This window comes from Biomphalaria glabrata, chromosome 13 (assembly GCF_947242115.1).
Source record: "Biomphalaria glabrata chromosome 13, xgBioGlab47.1, whole genome shotgun sequence".
Lineage (NCBI taxonomy): Eukaryota > Metazoa > Mollusca > Gastropoda > Planorbidae > Biomphalaria > Biomphalaria glabrata.
Window position 1 is genome coordinate 15,472,160 of NC_074723.1, and position 19,473 is coordinate 15,491,632.

At 33.4% G+C, this 19,473-nt stretch overlaps 1 protein-coding gene across 4 annotated transcripts; it reads left to right on the forward strand.

Annotated features, from left to right (window-relative positions):
• The first annotated feature begins 1,361 nt into the window (after positions 1-1,361).
• LOC106057458 (uncharacterized) lies at positions 1,362-19,199 on the forward strand. Of its 4 annotated transcripts, XR_008774459.1 has the most exons (5): positions 3,585-3,726; positions 10,277-10,364; positions 11,414-11,522; positions 12,340-15,965; positions 16,011-19,199. XR_008774459.1 is itself a non-coding variant. In XM_013214654.2 (4 exons), the coding sequence occupies exons 2-4, from the start codon at positions 10,305-10,307 to the stop codon at positions 13,443-13,445; spliced, it is 1,275 nt and encodes a 424-aa protein (XP_013070108.1). In that variant the 5' UTR covers positions 1,362-1,579; positions 10,277-10,304; the 3' UTR covers positions 13,446-19,199. The 4 variants fall into 4 exon arrangements, 3 of the variants coding, with proteins under 3 accessions (XP_013070108.1, XP_055864679.1, XP_055864680.1); XM_013214654.2 differs by lacking the exon at positions 3,585-3,726 and adding an exon at positions 1,362-1,579 and having other exon boundaries at positions 12,340-19,199; XM_056008704.1 differs by having other exon boundaries at positions 12,340-19,199.
• The last annotated feature ends 274 nt before the right edge of the window (positions 19,200-19,473 follow it).

A 19,473-nucleotide genomic window follows, 5' to 3' on the forward strand; every position in this document is an offset into this window, starting at 1 on the left:
GTTGTAAGGGTTATTTACCGTTTTTCTAAACATTTCGTTTTTTTCTACACGATTGCTAGCTTATGTCGATTTGGCCGCAAGGTTGATAGCCGGAAATGGTAATGGATGTAAGCATTTCATTACCTACAAAATGTTTCCTAATGTCAATGGCATGCGTTTCAAATAGCCTCTGACAACCAGTCCAACTCCTGGCCTTCACGTCTGGCTCAGACATTGATTGAGTCCAGCGGAACTGTTTTCACTAACAGAAGGGACGAAGACGAGTAACTGGCGCCTAAACCAGTAAGCTTCGAGCTTGAGGGACTCGTTATAGCCATGGCTGGCTACCCACCTAGGAGAAGGAAAACTCTGAATTTAAACATCTGCTGCCTTGCAGCCATGCCCAATCATGGGAAAGTCTGCGAGAGTTAACCCTGAGGAAAAATCAGTAGCCGGCGACCCTTAGGCAGTTCGCAGAACCTGCGACGCGGCTAACCCCAAACTGTATCGGCACTTGCCGTTCCTTTGGATACATCGGCTGCATGAAGAGGGGGGGGGGACTAATTTGTGGGCGACATCGTTTGACCACAGCTAATACCCAGGCATTCATTTCCATGCGATGATCCATAGTCGCTTTGCGACTGAAGGAGGCCATTAAAAAATGTGTCGAAATGGCCAGATTCTCCAACAGTTCTGGAAAAGTGATACTGCTTATAAAGAACGTGTCATTTTTTATGTCTAAGATCAAAATGTCGGCTCTCGACCTCGAAGGTAATGATATATATGTAGGCTATAAAATTAGATTCATTTCATTTAATTAATGATTTAAAAAATATATATATGGATGTAATATATAACCGTTGATTACGATAAAGCTTCTATGTTACATTGACTAAAAGTGTTTCTCAAACGAGAAAAAATTTGGTCTCTCCCCAGAGTCCCCACCCCTCCCTTTTAGCAAGCTGGAGACCTTGGGGAGCTATTGCAGGTGGGCTCATGATAGTCATATGAATGAAATGAAAAAGAAAAGAAACTTAAAGACATAATTAAAGCAGTATCTTCTAGTTTTATTTTGTATAAATATTTACAATGTGTTTAAAATCCAAATTTACGAATTTAATGCTTATTAAAGCTATATTAAGCTTAAGATCTATTCTTTTTTAAAAGTGTTTTGTATATAATTTTGAAGTGTTCTTATGCTAGAAACGTTTCTTTCTAGGGATATTCTTGGAGAGGCAGTGATTCGAGTTCTCCTTCGTGTAGCAAGGAGGTCGGAGGGAGCGCCTTTATGAGCTTCATAACTCATTTTTTGTCACATAGTTTGTACATACGTGGTAACATGATGATCACTTTCATCATCTAGTGAGCTGAGGGCTTTGTACTGCGTATTTGTGCCTCCTCGTGTGTCTGGTTAGACCGGAAAGTTCGGCTGCACACTGGGCAGGTTCTTCCAGCTCGAGCGTTTGTAAGTTGCCTTGCTTCTTTTTTCTTTCAGTGATATAGGGGACTCTTCCATTTTACAGATGTGGCCTTATCATCGCTACCGAGACTGCTTCAGGAGTGTGTGGATGCTTTGCTTTTCGAAGAACTTCAGTGTCAGGTATTTTTTCTTGCTATTAAACATTCAGATCATGTGGAACTTGGTTCATTTTTTTTTCTTTGCATGTCTCTCTCTCTCTGTCTCTCTCTCTGTCTTTCTGTCTCTCTCTCTCTCTCTCTCTCTCTCTCTCTCTCTCTCTATATATATATATATATATATATATATATATATATATATATATATATATATTATAGGCCTATATATATATATATATACATACATACGCGCTTATGACGGACTAGATGAAGCTTAGGCTATATGTCGGCCTACCTGTGCTTTGTGTATGTATGTTTATAGGTCCTTAGATATATAGGTCATGTGTACATGCCAGCTCTTAAGTGGCTTGACATGTTGGCCGGGCCGAGTTTTATAAATATAATAAATAACTCTTGTACAGTAAGGATGCCCACGTGTATTAAAAATTATGCTGTTGTATTTGTTTCAATAGTTTTAACATACAGATCCATAGTCTACAGAATATAGCAGCTTTTGAAGGTTGCATTTCTAGAACCAGTAGATAAGTAGATCTAGATGTAAAGTAAAAATACTAGAAAGTCAGAGCCATGGACGCCTAGGGGAAAAAAACTTTCTTTAGTTTATATGCAAGTAGATTTTGATCTAGTACATGTATTATAATGTATTATATAGATCTGCATAGTAACACATATATGATATAGATCTAGATCTATCTACACCCGGATCACTATAGATAGTTATATAGTTTAGGAGTTTAGGCACTCATATAGGCCTACTGATTCCCAATCTAAATTTAAATTGGCCACTAGACCTTTAGTTCATACCACATATTTAACTTTATACATAGTCACACACTCAAAATGCTATGATCGTAGCCAAGCCAAGGGGTTAAATTGAGTTTAACCCCCCCTTCTCGCCGTTTTTGAGGCTAAAAAATACCTCTTCAATAAAAAAAAAGCAAATTACACACTCAAAATTCTATGATAGTAACCAAAGGAGGTTTTGAGTTTGAACCCCCTTCAGCGGGGTTTGATGCTAAAGAATACCTCTTCAATAAAAAAAAAAAATACACACTCTAAATTCTATGAGCGTAGCCAAGCCAAGGGGGTTTTGAATTTGTTAGTTTACCCCCCCCCCCCATCAGATGATTTTGACGATAATACTTCCCTTTTCGATATAAAATCTAAGGCAAACTACAGTCACCTAGTTCCAAGAACGTAGCCAAGAGAGTTTACAAATTTCTTCCAGTGGCTGGGCTCCATTAATAAAGTGGTGAATAGTCATCTGCCAAAATTGAAAAAGAGTAAATGTGGTTCAACAAAGATGATTTTAGGAGTCAGTTATAGAGATCGGGTCTCAACCACGGAAATCATATGCCGAACTGGGAGTCGACCCCTTAGTAAGGTTGTGACAGAGCGTCGCATGAGGTTTGCTGGACATGGCGGGGGGGGGGGGTTAAATTCAAACCCCCTTTGGCTACGTTAATAGATTTTAGAGTGAGTAATTTGCTTTTTTTTATATTGAAGAGGGGGTTTATCGTAAATTTCGGAGGGGTTTTAAAATCAAAATCTTTTTTAACTGTGCTCTTGGAATTTGGGGATTGTCGCTTGCTTTTTTTTTGTTTTGTTTTATAGAAGAGGGGGATTTAACTGCAAAAACACCTGGTAGAGGGTTTTAAACTCGACCCCCCCCTGGTAAGGGGTTTTAAACTCAAAACCCCTTTGGTTGTGCTGGGGCAATAGTGATGGTTTAGTTTTAAAATCTCACCTAAAATAAACAAAATCAAAGCAAAAAATCAGTCACTAAATTCCGATCCCTCCCTGTGGGGGGGGGATTTCATTTCGGGGGGGGGGTGAGCCCATGATATATATATATATATATATATATATATATATATATATATATATATATATATATATATATATAACATGAATATCTATAATACAATGGTAGGCCTAATAGAATGCTATATCAGGTCACTGACCTTCAGATAGCTCTCCCGCTCTTGTGTTTTTAGAGTACATGTTTTCTAGACTCTAGATCTCTGGTAGTAGAATCTAGATTTAGTCTAGTATCCTTTTTATTTTTATCTTCTTTCTATCATCTATATTTATATCGGCATACCCTCTCTTGGATGTTTTTATTAATCTCTTGACTACTGAGAACGTGAGGTGAGTTAGCAGCTTTATAGATTCTAGATTAGAGTCTGCGTAATTTAGATCTTATCTTAGACATTTTAGTTATTTCTTAGTTCTCTAGTTCACTTACACTTTTCAGACTTTTGTCTACACTAGTCTACAGACACTGAGACAGTCAGAGACTACACTGTAAGTGTAAGTGACTGTACTGTAACACTCTTAGACACTACTCAGTGATAAAGATAAAGGCACATTCCTCGTCCCATATGCTAGGACAAATTTGTACAAATACTCCTTCTTCCCTAGTGCTATTAGAGCATGGAATGGGTTGCCTGAGCTAGCCAGGAAAACCAGTGACTTGGCAGAATTTAAGTCATTGGTTAATATGCATGACGCGTAGGACGTAATCATCTTCTTTTTTGAAGTAACGTCTGTATTATATAAGATAAGATAAGAAGACTACACTGTGTCTACACAGTAGTAGTAGTACACTACTGTCTACACTCACATTAGATTCTATATATATAATAGATGTATGTGACTATAACACTATAATTACTCAAACTTACTGACACTGCCTAAATAGAATACTTATTAATAGATCTAGATCTAGATTTATTTGTTCTAAATCTAGATTCAGATCACTTGAGAGATTTTGTATTTGTAAAAATAAAGGGGTATTTTTCATATAATAAATTTAAAAAACGTAATTAACTTCTTTAAAAAATCCTCAATTCAGCATTATATAGTAAAGTTCCCCTTGAGGCTTTGTGATGTTTGAGGAAGCTGATGTAAAGGTCATCTGTTTCTGTGGCCCAGGGTTAATGAGGGTGTTATGTGGTCAGCACAATGAAAATCAGCTTTTACTTTTCTACAACTAATGGTCAGGTACCCACTCAGAGGAACCCTAAAAATCTCGAAGGAAAAAATCCCATTCTTCACCAGGATTCGAACCAGGGACCCCAGGTTAGGAAGCCAATTGCTTTACCACTACAGCCACAGCACCTCCAAGCATTATATAAAAAGCCATTGTTTAAAGTAGTCGATAACACTTCTTTAAAACCTCTTACATTTTATTAATAAAGTAATTTATTTTCAAGTGCAGCGTGAGTAAACAGACTAAAAAAATGTGATCTCTAAATTATCAGTCATTTTTTACTTCCATACATTCATGTTTTTTCCCCTAGCTATCATAATTTTAGCAACTTGTAAAATTTTTATTCACCGAAACGTCACTTTTGTTGTTTGTAATTGATTTGTTTTTATGTTTGGAGTAAAAATCGCAATCAATATTTTGGCACTGTGCATGTCCAATTTTAGATAAGTTCCTTTATTTTCGTTTTGTTTCTCCAAACCAGATGACAGTTCTTAAGATTCTCTGTAACACTATTATTTTTACCTTCTTTGGAAACTCACACAAATTTATGGGATGAGGACTAGATTATGAGCTTGTTTAATCTTAGGCTGATGGACATATCAAAATAAGCTTCCATTCACCTAAAGAAAGACATTCCAATCACACTTATTATAAATACTTTTAGCTGTAAAAAGAAATAAACAAAAGAAAGGAGGTGTTCGGCGAATAATAATGAATTTTAAAAGTCATTCATGTTCCCTGAACATAGGGATTATTTAATGTATGATTTGTTAGAAGAGTTTTTTACAAACAGAACCTAGATCAAGATATCTAGGGTACAGAATGTGGGCTGCTAGTTTGAAGCCAGAGACCATGCCCACTGCAGGTGAGCAAGCCAGTTGAGCTGGTGTTGAGGAGAGTGAGATACTGGTATACTGAACATTATACTCTGAGCGTGCTGTGACAACCTATCAAACAGGCAGTGAGGGAAAAAGGGGTCATGTAAAGAATTATAAGCATCTACTGGGGGCAGGGAGGGGTAAGGTGTACGAAAACAAACATACAATACAATTATGAAAATAAGACGAGAGTCCATAAATAGGAATTTAAAAAAAAAAAGAGAGAGAGAAAATATGTAGTTAAAAATTTAAAGATCGATATATATTTATATATATTTATTTATGTCGGTTTCTACAAATAGATTATATCTAATAGTCATTTTATATATATTATACAATATATTAATATATTTATATATTATAAGTAAAATATATAGAGAGATCTATATATATGTTATCTTATAAGTATCCTTTTAAGAAATATAGTTAACTTTGATACCGTCTTTCCTGTATTTGCAATGACACCTGAGATCCCTTATACCTTTCTAGAGGATTTGTTATGTGTGAGGCCCCTGATGATTTGTTAACAATTCCATTAGATAGTCTGACCCTCCCTCCATGGGGAAGGACTTGAGAGGGGGAAAACCAGGAGCCGGCGACCCATAAGTAGTTTGCAGTACTCAGTGCTACACCCTAGAAGAGCCTGCGACTCCGCTAATCCCAAAGTGTATCAACATTTACCATTCCTTTGGTTATATCTGCTACATTCTGAGGGGGAGTAGCTGTGTGAGCAGCATTGTTCCGACCATAGCTAGCATTTATTTCATACTTGAGATGATCTATACTGGCTTTGTGAAGGACGGAGACCATTACCATAGACTTATTCAAATTAGTCACTGTAATTATTCTTTATCAATCACAGAGACTACCAGCAATCCAGAAGGATTTTGTCTACAAAAATAAAAGCAACTTAAGTCTGTATAAATATATATTGCAGAAGTGAATCAACTTCTTTTAATACAATCTTAATAAACTTAAAAAAAACACAGATATAATTTCTCAGCAAGTGATGTTTGGTAACTGTGATCAATGTTCATTGAAAAGGAAAACACAGAAACCACATTGGGTGTAGAGGAATGAACTGACCTAATTTATTGTCATGAATTTGAACTGGAATGTGCCTGTGTTCCTGTGGGAGTTACTCTTGAATCATCATCATACTTGAATAAGTTAAAGAAAAAAAGTTGGTTTTGTATTATTTTGTTGTTTCATGTGTGCAAGTAGCTAAGCTATTTTGCTTTGGCAACTTGTTTCTCTCCTCTGCCTCTCCTTGTATTTAACTTCAATAGAAATTTACTGGGCACAGCACCTGAAGTCAGTCTAAGTGCAACATTAGATTTTTTTTTTCGACATCAATCAGGTATGAGGAAAAAAGGTTGGGCTCCTATTTACTTCCTCAATATGCTCACTGCAGAGAACTAGCCTTTACCTATCCCTTAGTCTGTTGGACTTTTGGGGCACCATGCAAGATTTGTTGACAGTCTCTCTCCATTCCTCTCTGTCTTTTGTCCATTCTTTGATGTTGTCTTCCCATTGCTTTCTCTGTCTGCCTCTTCTTCTTTTTCCTGCTACTGTTCCCTGAAGGAAAGTCTTTGCAAGCCCCGAAGACCTTGTAATATGGCTATAGATTTTTAGCTTGCATTTTTTTAAAATGATAGTTAGCAGGTCATCATGGGGTCCAATCGCTGCAGTAACCTGTCTCTAATCTCTTGGTTTGTGATGCAGTCTTTCAATGATACCTAGGATCCTTCTCCATCTAAATTTCATTGCTAGGATCCTCCTCTCTAGTTCTGCAGTCAGAGTCCAAGACTCGCAAGCATATAAGAATGTGCCATGACCAGGGAGTACATCAGTCTGATTTCGGTGCTGAGGGCTATGCCTTTGTCTTTCCATATTATTTTAAATTCTGAAAGTTTTTAAGTTTCTAGCCTACTACATGTAAAATTGTCTTTTTTAGTCTTAATTATCTCTCCCCCCCCCCCCCCCCCCCCCCCCCAAAATTATAATTCCTAGGGAAGTCTTAGAATTGAATGCCAGTAGTCAAAGCACTGTTTTTTTAACCAAAATCTCACTAAAGCATATTTTACTATCATCATTATTCTGAATGAGAAGTAATTAAAAGATTAGAAGAAAAAACAACACATGGTTTGAAACATGCTATGTGGTGGACAGAAACACATTGTAGGGTGCACTAAACCAACTGGCTAACATTTAACACTAAGATACTAAACCAACTGGCTAAAATTTAACACTAAGACATAAACTTTGACCTAATTTTCACCCTATGGTGTCAGGGACCTGTGTACTGAGGTAGATAACACATCTAGAATGGCTACAAGATTATGACTTTTTTTTTATTGTCCTTAAGGTGATAATTTAAAGCTGTGTGTCCTGTTCTAAGTTGGAAGATTGTAGATTGCTCTTTGTGGGGGAGAAAAATATTACTGTCCAGTTTGTTTGGCCTGGTCATTTCTTTATGCACAGCTCTGTATACATATGATACATACATATAAACTAGTCCTGCAATACATTCTAACATTTTTATTATGTTATACAGAAATGTTTTATTTTGGACTCATCTATTTGTTAATTTGATATCAATTATTAAAGCTGTAAGAATCAAAACCTTAACTTGCTTTCCACCTCTGTTAATTTAAATGTTTATTTAAATTGTAATCTTTGTGGCTAAGCATTTCTTTTTTATACATTTTTTTTTTAAATTCTCTGTGCAATTTTATGAAAATACTTTGTACTTGAAAAGTATTAATTAAAAATGAACTTTTTTAGAAAGTAGGCTTACAAGTTTTACCAATTATTACAAGGATAAATCAGATGCTTTGCTTGCACAATCTAGGCCTACATGCATATTATGGGTGTGGTGATGAACAAATAAACTATTGGTGTGGCTAAACTGCATAGTATAGTTCCTGATCATTTATTTTAATGTCACTGTCCCACACAAGTGAGAGCACTAATGATTTTGTAATTTAGAATCCTTTTTTAAAAAAAAACAAATCTTATCTAAGATAAATAACTTCACACCTACAACTATATTTATCTCAATAATTCAATATTGAAAAAAATTATTATTTGACTAATTGTTTAATTTTTAAATGATTTTTGTTTTGTTAGGTACAATAAATAATTGTTTGAAGTTTCAACTTGATTTGACAATGGTTGCAGGAAAAATAAGGTGCTCAGTTATCTTTACATATTTAGCAGTATTTATGAATACTGAAGGAGGCAATGTGTCTAAGCAGTAAAGTGTTTGACTTCTGAACTGTGGTCCCGGGATCAAATCCTGGGGAAGACTGGAATTTTTCATTTCAGGATCTTTGGGCACATTCAAAGCTCTAATGGGTACCTGACATTAGTCGGGGAAAAGTAAAGGTGGTATTGGTCATTGTTCTGGCCACATTACAACTTGTTAACCGTGGGCCACAGAAATAGATGACCTTTACATCATCTGCCCCATAAATAACATATAACAAAACAAAATAAAAAATGTTGAGAGTCCTGTTTTCCACATTAAAAAAAAATCCTAAACATTATTATTTTATTAAACAAAATGAGAATTATATTTTGAAGACTGTTTCTATCTAACTAATTTGTTGTATTGAATTATTAACATATTGTTGTAATCACTTGCCTTGCAATTATGAGGATTGACTGTACCACTGATTATTTAAGCTCAAATATAGACATCATATTTATGGTTCAAAATGTAACTGTCAAAAGTAATTTTAAATCATTGCAATTTGTTAAGTTTTGAAAGCCTCAATAAATGTGTGTTTGCCATTTACTGTACTGTTATGTAAAAGTGAACAGATGTTTAGCCCATTAGTTTAAATTGTTGGTCATAACAAACAGCTGTTGTCAACACTTAACAGGCTAGATACAAGTCATTACTTGTAAACAGACAATACAACACAGAAGAATCTCTTTTACATTTTTTGTTTACATTGTAAACATCTTTACATTTGATTGTTATAAGGTTCATAAATAAATATAATTTTGCTAGTAGATAAAAAAAACAACAACTTGTCAGCCATTCTAAAGAAAAAATACATATAAGCATGCACACACACACACACAAGTCATTACTTGTACACAGACTTTAAAGCATATATTGGACTTAAGTAATTATTCTTGTCTACATGATTAAAACTAAACAGCTTAGAAAATTTATTAAAAATGTCAAGAAAGAGCAATGCCATTGATCCTAAACTACCAGGTAGGAACTATTTCTTTGGACCTAACAGCTGTATGGTTAGAGGGAAACTGCTGTCAACAACATTTGAACCCTAGCTAATCACAAGCTGTATCTCATCAGTCTGAGATGAACCATAGTGGTCCTACTACTGAAAGTTGAAAAGTTTTAGCTTGAGGAGAATGTTCACTCTCATAATGAGAAATTCTCCCCCAAGATTTCAATTGCAACCAAATCATCTGCACACCACAATGTTCTTTATATTTTGCTAAAACAAACTAAACATTCATTTATGAATAGCTTATATAAACATTTACATTTTATTTAGACAGTAAAAATGCAAATGTCTTTTGATAAAACCCTTTTGTGATTCTAAAGGGAAAATTAATAGGCCCATCTGAGCTTTTTTACCAGACCAAACCTTTTAAACCTTCTGTAATGAAATTATTTTGGCATAGCTTTTCATTGTCTCTATCTTACATTCTCCTCAACTATAACCTATATGTTTGTGAAAATGGACTTTTTTTCTTTAATAATTTTAAAAGTATTTGATGCTGATGATATTCTTGTATTAGCACAGCAATGATAAGCTCACACAATGTGTCTTTGTTCTTCCAGAACAGATTCTGAAAGATAAGATTGAACAATGGCAGAAAGTAACATAGAGCAGAATGGAGACATTTCCAAAAATAATGCAGGAGAGACTGTAAGTAATCCATTTCTGATTCTAGTAGGCTTTCAAGTCTTTCTTAGGTAATGCAATCAATAAATACTTTTTGGAATTTAACAGACTATAACGTTTGGTTTGTGCAGATCATACAATGCAATTTCATAGATTGTGGTTGAGATTCTGATGTTCAAATATTGTATGGTTTTCCCTTCAAAACAATATCTGATAACAACATTGTAATGCCAGAGATACTGATTTAAACAGAAATATTTTCTAAATAAATACAAAACATTCTAGAATTAGAATCACTATGTTGATGAATCCATTTCATAAATAAAGAATACAATTTAATTTTAATACATTTACAACATTCACTGAGGCCCCGAAACAGTTAATGCATCTCCTCATATTGTCTCTACAATCTACGACTTGCCCTTTTGCTCAAAATATCTAATCTATTTTTAACATGCATGGAAACTTCTTAATTTTTGTCTTAGTTTTAAACTAGTAAACAATTTTCAACTGCGACTTTGCTACGCTATTACTGTTCTAGAAAAACACAAAGAGAAATAAATTTTTGTTTTTCAAACTATGACCTTTAAGCACTAACGTTATGTTACATAAAAAAAAATAGACTGCTGACATGAATTCTATTTTCTTTTTTGATTAGATTTGTAACAATTAAGATTAACTTGTTTGCTTTAATGCTGATTTGTCTCACTAGTACAATCAATCGAAAGAAAAAAAATTCTTTTAAAATATTTTTTCATTACTATCTTATTTATAGGCAGATTTTTGTTTCTGTGTTTGATTTTTTGAGTTGATGACATTATGGCTTGAGCACTGGTACAAGAAAAGCATTAGATTGTTAAGCTTTTTTAGTTCACAAGTCTGTGAAACATATCTTATATATAGTGTGATGCACACAAGTACTAAGTTAAAAATATCATATCAAACTAAAGGTAATTATAGGGTAAGGTTTTATATCACTTTTCACTGTGTAAATATCCAAGCTCTGCTGGTACCATGCTACAGAAATACTGTATTGTTTCGGTTATAATATTTATACATTTTTATTCTCTCAGATTTCATTAAAGGGTGGCACCCATGAAGAGGATACCAACAGTTTAGAGGCAGGATACACTAACTCACGAATGATGGAACTGACACCTCTTTGTGACTCTGTGGAAACTAGTAAGGCATAGTCTCACTTTCAACATTTGTTAAGTGTTGCTATGAAAGGGAACATTTAAATTATGTAGTTTTCACATCGGGATGACTAGGTCTAGAAGATTCTTTGTCCCCACACCAGCGTGATATAAATTCCAACAGGAATAAATCACAGAAATATAATCGGAATATTGAAGTTTGAATAATTTAATTGAATAAAGTCAAGCACAATAGCTTTAAAAATATAGTAACACTATAGTATCAAATTTAATCAATAGATCCATATGAGAATCCTGATGATAAAAAATGCAAATTTACAACTGACTCTAGATCTTTCTTCTCTCCTTCTTTGACATCAATACTTCTACATTTATCTTCTGGAAGATTTTCAAAAGTGAAAGAAGGGGGATGGAATGTCAGACTTCTTTCTCATTTTTATGCACATTATGTCTACGTAAATTATGTCATCGATAAGAACCTGGGTCTAAGTTGAGATACTTGGTGTGTAATAATAAAACAGCACCTACCTAAATACATTTTAAATATAAATCACATCTGAAATATGTAAAACATTTTACAAACATTTTTTACATATATCTGCGTGTGTGTGTGTGTGAGGTTTTATATTATATAGCTTTTGTAATTTCTTTTATAGAAAATTAATTCTCTTAACTTATTTTACAGTATGAGACTTGAGAAAAACTGCAGTAAACATTTTTCTAAACAAACTGCTTGATACAAGTTTTTTTTAAATGTGATTTTTTGTTTGGCAGCATTCCTTAACATTTTGTATATGGCAGGATAATATAAAAGCAACAAAACTTTATTCTCTCTATTTAAGGTGATGCTAACAACAGTTGGAAGATGCCTGTGGACATATTCTCAGCCAAAAAACAACAGGACTACAAAAACTGTAGAAAGAGAGTTAGGTCTTATTACAAAGCCCAAAACAAACTCATCACTGCCTATGAAGACATCTCACTGGAGGTTGAGGTGGACATACCAACAGAAGTTCACCCCCATGTTAATCTTAAGAAGGCAGCATTTTTCTCAAAGATAACTCTCCTCATCAACTTCTTACTGCTTGTTGCCAAAGCTGTGGCTAGTGCTCTTTCTGGGTCTATCTCAATTATTTCCAGCCTGATGGATTCCTGCCTGGACCTCGTCAGTGGCAGCATCATGTGGTGGGCAACTAGAGCAGTGAAGAATCGTGACCCTTACAACTACCCACAGGGTCGCACAAAGCTGGAGCCAGTGGCTATCATTATTTTGTCTGTTTTCATGTGGCTGTGCTCAGTGCAGCTGATTAGAGAAGCCATTGAGAAGATCATAGGCCTGAGTGACATGTCTTCATCTCTCCCAGATATTGATGCTCCTACATTTGCTATAGCCGGGAGCACTGTTGTGATAAAGCTTATCCTTTTTTTAGTGTGCAGGAAAATCAACTCTCCCATTGTCCAGGCATTGGCTCAGGATCACAGAAATGATGTCATGTCCAACTTTGTAGCCATTGTGTTTGGCTATCTGGGCTCAAGGAATTTTAATGAGATTGTACACAAGTACGAGTTTGCATATCTTGACCCCATTGGTGCCATTTTGATCAGTTTATACATCATGTACAATTGGTCGAAAACTGGGTGGAAACAAATGAAGCTCCTGACCGGTCACACTGCCCGTCCATCTTTTCTAAGTCAGTTGACCTGGATCTGCTTCAATCACCACCCCCTGATCCAACATATTGATACTGTCAGGGCCTTCCACTTTGGCAGCAACTTTCTGGTTGAGGTGGATATCATACTGCCTGGTGATCTGCCCCTTAGGGAAGCACATGATATAGGGGAGAGTCTCCAGCATAGGCTTGAGAGCGTACCAGAGGTAGAGAGGGCTTTTGTACACTTAGATTATGAGTTCACTCACAAGCCCCACTCAGAACATAAAATTGTGTGATAGTCTGTGTAGATATGTATATTGAAAACAAAATTTGTATCTATCTCAATATTGGCTTCGCACACAATGAATGTTGTGGACAGTTGTATAAGTTACAAAAATGTAAATCACAATTATATAAAAGCTATTTGATAATGCTTTGATTAATATTCAACTGGGGCTCTAATACTGTGTATTGGTTCTCAGAGGCTGATGTTTGAAAAGTTTAACCTGTAAAAGACTTCTTATTGTTTTTTTGTTTTTATGTTTTGTTTTGATGAGATTTTGTTAAATTAATACCTTGTGATTTTTGTTTACACATGGTGATCACTAAACATAAGAAACAAGCTGAAATATTTCTTGCCACTATGCAGCTAAGGCTCTTACTTCTGAATTTATATTAATGATTAAGTTGCTGTACCAAATTATATTTGTTTCAGTTTTGAACTAGAAGGCTGGCATGAAGCATATTTTAAAAGTCATTCAACATTCTTTCTTTAGTAAATTGTACTTATGTTAGGGTGAATAGTTTTAGCTTTAAACTACTGTTTTAAATTGAGTATTCCAAACCATTGTTTGAACACTATTGCATAATATCTTTTTGTGTTATATACTAATAAAGCATAATATATTTCTTTGTTTTGCTATAAAACTAATGGAATTTTTATGTTTTTCACATTTTTTGTTTTGTAATTTTGAAACCATAAGAATTTTGAATCCTGCTTGAAAGAGATTAGCAGAATGATTGACTTGCTAGAAGAAATATTTGGACTAGTTCATTTAGTAAACATTTATGATATGTTAAGATTTCTAGTCTCTATTTAGAATCCTTGAGTATATTTGATGACCTTAAAAGATTGAGAGCTGAAGTCAAAATAAACTCAAGAAGTTTCCTTTAACATTTGTGTCTATTTTGATACACCATTAACCTTCACTGGAAAAAGTTAACATTGTTACCCTTTTGCCCACCAACATTATTTGAATGAATTTTTTTTTAAATTGTGAATTGTACATATATTTTCTTTTTTCAATACAAGTTGTTTTTTTTTCTAACATTTATTTAAATCAAAGTCTTTAAGTCATTACAAGCACTAGTCATGACAGTTATAAAAAAAATGTTTCTGATAACATGAATCAGAAAGTACACACGACTTATATGATCAGTTTAAATACTGCACTGATGAAAACAAACACAAAATATAAATCAAATAGAGAAAAATACGCAGTTCTGTGTATTTGTGTTTGTGTATATCAAATAGATAAAGATACAATGTTTTGTATATTTGTGTGTGTGTGTGTGTTTTTTCTTTTATTAATTTGTTTTTTGAAGTAGAGCTTTATCAACCAGATATTTGATAACATTCAAGAGTTTTGTAAGAGAAATACTGGATTGTATGTCTAAGGAAACATTTGGTGAAAAGTCAGTTGAAAAGTATATAATTTTTATTGTACATTGTCAATTTTTATTTGAAAAAAATAATAATGTAAAACATAAGTTTTGTCATTTTTTTAATATATTAAATCCAAACCAGTCCCCCATTTTTTTTTCAAATATACTTAATTAGAATGTTTTTCTACACATAAATGTTTTAAACTTTAGCTATTTGTGTACACATGTGATTTTTAAAAACAATGTATCTATCACTCTGCTGATTTGGTTGCATTGTTTGAACATGCTAGGTTGTTGATCTCTTTACTTCCTGTAGACCTCTAGGAGATCCATTTCAGTAACACAAGTCCAATGCATCATGAGAACCAAAGTTTTAACAACCATTAAATAGTCCCAGCTTTGAATCCAAATGAATCTCTGGATTTATTGTTTTTTCAATTGATCAGTGATGAAGGCTATACATTTTTCAATAAATTGATAACTTTACCTTTAAAAATAAATATCTAAATAAATAAATATTTCAGCATGTATGTAACTTATTATTAATGTTAGGTTCATTGAGTTATAAATAGAAATAGTAAAGTTCCCCTTTCAGACCTTGGGATCTACAGGGAAGATGATGTAAAGGTTATCTGTTTCTATAGTCTATGGTTAAGGAGCAAGGGTGTTAAGAGGCCAGTACAATGACGAGCTGCTTTACTTTCCCAAAATTATGTCAGGTATCCATTAGAGTTGGGAGACTTCAGGGGCGCCTTTAAAATCCCAAAATTAAAAATCCCAGTTTTCACCAAGATTCAAACTCGGTACCCCTTTGCTCGGGAAGCCAAGCACTTTTACCATTCAGCCTAAAGCCCCCATAAATAGAATAAGTTAAAAAGAATGAAAGTTACTTTTGTTTTTTTATGGATTTGATAAAAACTAAAACGAATGTTTCTGTTGACTTTCTTACAATGTTTTATAAAATATTAACATTTTAAAATTCTCAAAATGGCATTCTAGATCTTTCTTGACCATTTCATTAATTTACAATTTGATAGCAATAATGTCTTGTATAAAATTGATATTTGTTAGAATAATGTTTGGAATGTGCAAGTTACTTCTGGGTTTTCTTAGCTATATACTGCACTGTTCCTTAGTCTTTGGACAATATAGTCTTAGCTATATACTGCACTGTTCCTTAGTCTTTGGACAATAAGACTGTTATGCTTTTGAGAAAAGTTTATTTACCTCTGGATGGGCATTTTTTTGTTTTATATTGTGCACATTTTTTATGTACAATATTTTTAAAACCTCAAATTGGCTTTAAAAAAATGTAAATCCCTTATCTGTTCCATACTAGTTGATCCTACATTAATTGTTACTGTTTGATTTCTTATAAATAAAGTTTGTAAAATGTAAATTTAACTTTTTGTACAAGATATCAACTTCTCCTTCAGTCCTCTCTACATATATGGTGTCAATAGTTTTGTCATTATTGGAGACAGGAGGTCTAAAAATAAATCCTGACTCTTGCACTTTGGAAAAAAAGTGTACTTTGCATTTAGTAACTTAGTAAATCAGAACAAATATTAGTTATTTCTGCTGTTAGGCTCAGTATAATGTAAAAAAATATATTAGTTCTGTAAACGCATTGAGAATTCTGAAATTATTATTATACAGATATATATACAGATATCTCTACATATATATTTGGGAAATACCACTGACAGACATCAAGAAATCTCTGAAACCACATACCTTGTAAATGAAATTTAGTACACGTTGGGTGCTCACTAAGAAATGTTTTTGATAGATTCACACTCTAACATTGGAGATTGGTAACAAAAGCATTATCCATTTATTACTATTTGTTCTGATTTTTTAAAGCATCTGAATTTAAATAACCAACCAAAACGAGACCTCCTTCGTTGTTAAAATACTCATTGGTGCTTATCTCATCATTATAAACTATCTGATATTTCCTATTTTTCCCCAAAATACAAAATACCTGCATGAATGAGTGTGTTTGTGTGTACTAAGCTATAAAAACAAAAATGAAATTTGTGAAGGACTATTTTTTTTTGTTGCAGTTGGAATAAGAAATACTAGAATTCACAGGCCAAAAGTGTGTTACAATGCTCAGTATGCCAAAAATAAGGATTTGGGAAAAAATCAAAACAAAAACAAACATATCAAGGATTTCAACTTAAAGCTAGTAGAATTCACAAGCCAAAGTATGTGTGGGAGAGCATTATAACGCAGGCCAATTCATTGTAAGTGCATAAACAATAAGTCCCCTGATAAAAAAAAAACCAACAATATAGAGCCTATCAACTAGGGTTTCAACATGGCAAAGCACAAGAGTATCAGGAATGCTATAATTCATGAGCTAAGAGTCTGTGTGGGAAAGTTTTTTTTGGTTGAGCAAAAAATGAGATGGAATTATGTTAAAAAGAAATGCATGTAGGCCATTTTGAAATGAGTATATTGAGATAAATCAGGTAGCCAGAGGGTAATCTAATCTATAATAAAGCTATGTATAGTGTTGAAAATAGTTTTGAAATATCCTTATAATCATTATGAAAATATTATTTTACATTCTGTTCATTCCTTATGCTTGTTGTGATGTAATATAAACACATCTATATTCGACTGTCATTATTTTACTAAATGATTTTATTTGGAATATATTTTTATACATATTTGTTTTTGAGTTCTTGTAGATAGTCTATTTGTGTGGTTTATATTTGTCTACTTCATCAGGGCCGGCCTTAGGCAGCCGCCTAAGGACTCTACGAAATTGTTTTTTAAATTTCAAAATATAGATCAAATCTCTAACATAGCAGAAGTCTAGGGCTCTATGTCTACTGTGATTCAAGATTTATTCTTGAATGTTTAGATCTACTTGTTAGACTACATATGTTAGAAGAGTATTGTTTCTTCCTTTTGATGAAATGTCAAAATGTTATTTCTAATCTGGTGACTGTTAAGCACATTTGTGCTATCAGCATTTTATGAATAAAAACCTATTTGTTGATTTAGATATAGTTACGGTACAGGAAGGTTTTTAATTCATTGGCCTTTTTCGGTCTTAATTTTTTTTTGTGTTTTTCTATTTCATTTGGGGCCACCCTATTAACTTTGCCTAGGCCCTCCAATTACCTAAGGCAGGCCCTGACTTTGTTAACACATAAAATTGTAACAGTCTTGATGATTCACTTAGCTATCTATCTATCAGTTGTGCCCAAAATTACCAACACATATTGAGGGCCCTAATTGTGTTTAACTGGCCAGTCTACATTTTGTGCAAATTGTATGCCCCTTGATTGATATTTTAGAAACATACACACTTAACATGTATTAGTTTAGATTACAATGTGATAAATTTTAAGTGTTTCTTATCTTGTGATAAATAAATGTCTTTACTAAGATGTATTGGTAGATCATATCATTTGATGTTATGATTTCAATTGTGTTGCATCTCTAAGAATCACAGTTGAATTAAAGGTGATCTCAAACTATTAGCAACAAAAATGTCTTTTGTTTTAGTCTATACTTGAAATTTAAACTAGAAAAAACAAAAGCTTTGAGTCATGCCAAAGTCATTAATTAGATAATAATTTAAACCTTTTGTTTCAACCATCCTTATTTTACACAAAAAGGGAGTAACATCATCTTCACATTGCCTCATAATGGTAGTTACTAATTATTTATTGTTGAATACTTAATTTTACTTTAGACCTAAGGGTATGATTTAATTTCATGTTTCATTATTATTACTTTTCAACCAATCACTTTGGTTATTCACCCAGGAATAGTATGGGCTCATGTTTGAATTTTAAAAAGACATTTTTTTTATTTTCACCCGCAGGTTATGCTAAACCAAAATTGTGTCTACAAATATTTTGGGAATGTTTTTGATGAACAAAACAATACAACTGCATTTGTTAGGTCAACGTTTCTCACACTGAGGGGAAGGGGGATTGTACTTTCATGTTATTTATCAATCCATGTTTGATTTACCAAGTAGAATGACATTATTAAGAATGTTTAACAGATTAAAATATTTAAAAGTCGTTTCAACTTCTAGTGACAACATTTTATAAATGTATACCATCTTTGAGAGAAGCATCTGCAAGAATATGACTTTTTTGAAAAAGGCATTTCAAAACATTTCCGCTAATGTGATTATTCTCGACTTTCTTTGGTTAGAATGGTTGAAATTCTCCCGGCTGTTTTATACGTAATGTTGACGACTTTTGTGTGACAAAATAAAAAGGTCCAAGGAAAGAAGTCATACTTTGAGGATGAACTTGTGATGATCACATTGTATTTCACGCCTATTGCAGATGTACGTAACTCGAATGTTCTCTCATAATAGTAATAGCCAGTGCTGCCTCTTTTTTTGTTTTATGAAATGAATATTGTGCTCATGTTAATACTCGGTGGTTGGTTTGAAGCTAAACCGATGTAGGAGTATTAAATTCTTAATATAAATATAGAAATTGAAACATAACAAGCTTCTTTTATAAAACAAAACTGAATATAACTTGTATTTATAAATTGACACAGATTCAACTTGAAAATATAGGCCTTTCGAGACACACAAACAAAGCGGCAAAAAATAGTGTTATTTGATATGAAGACCAACTGTCACGCAATGAGATATTTCTAAAATTA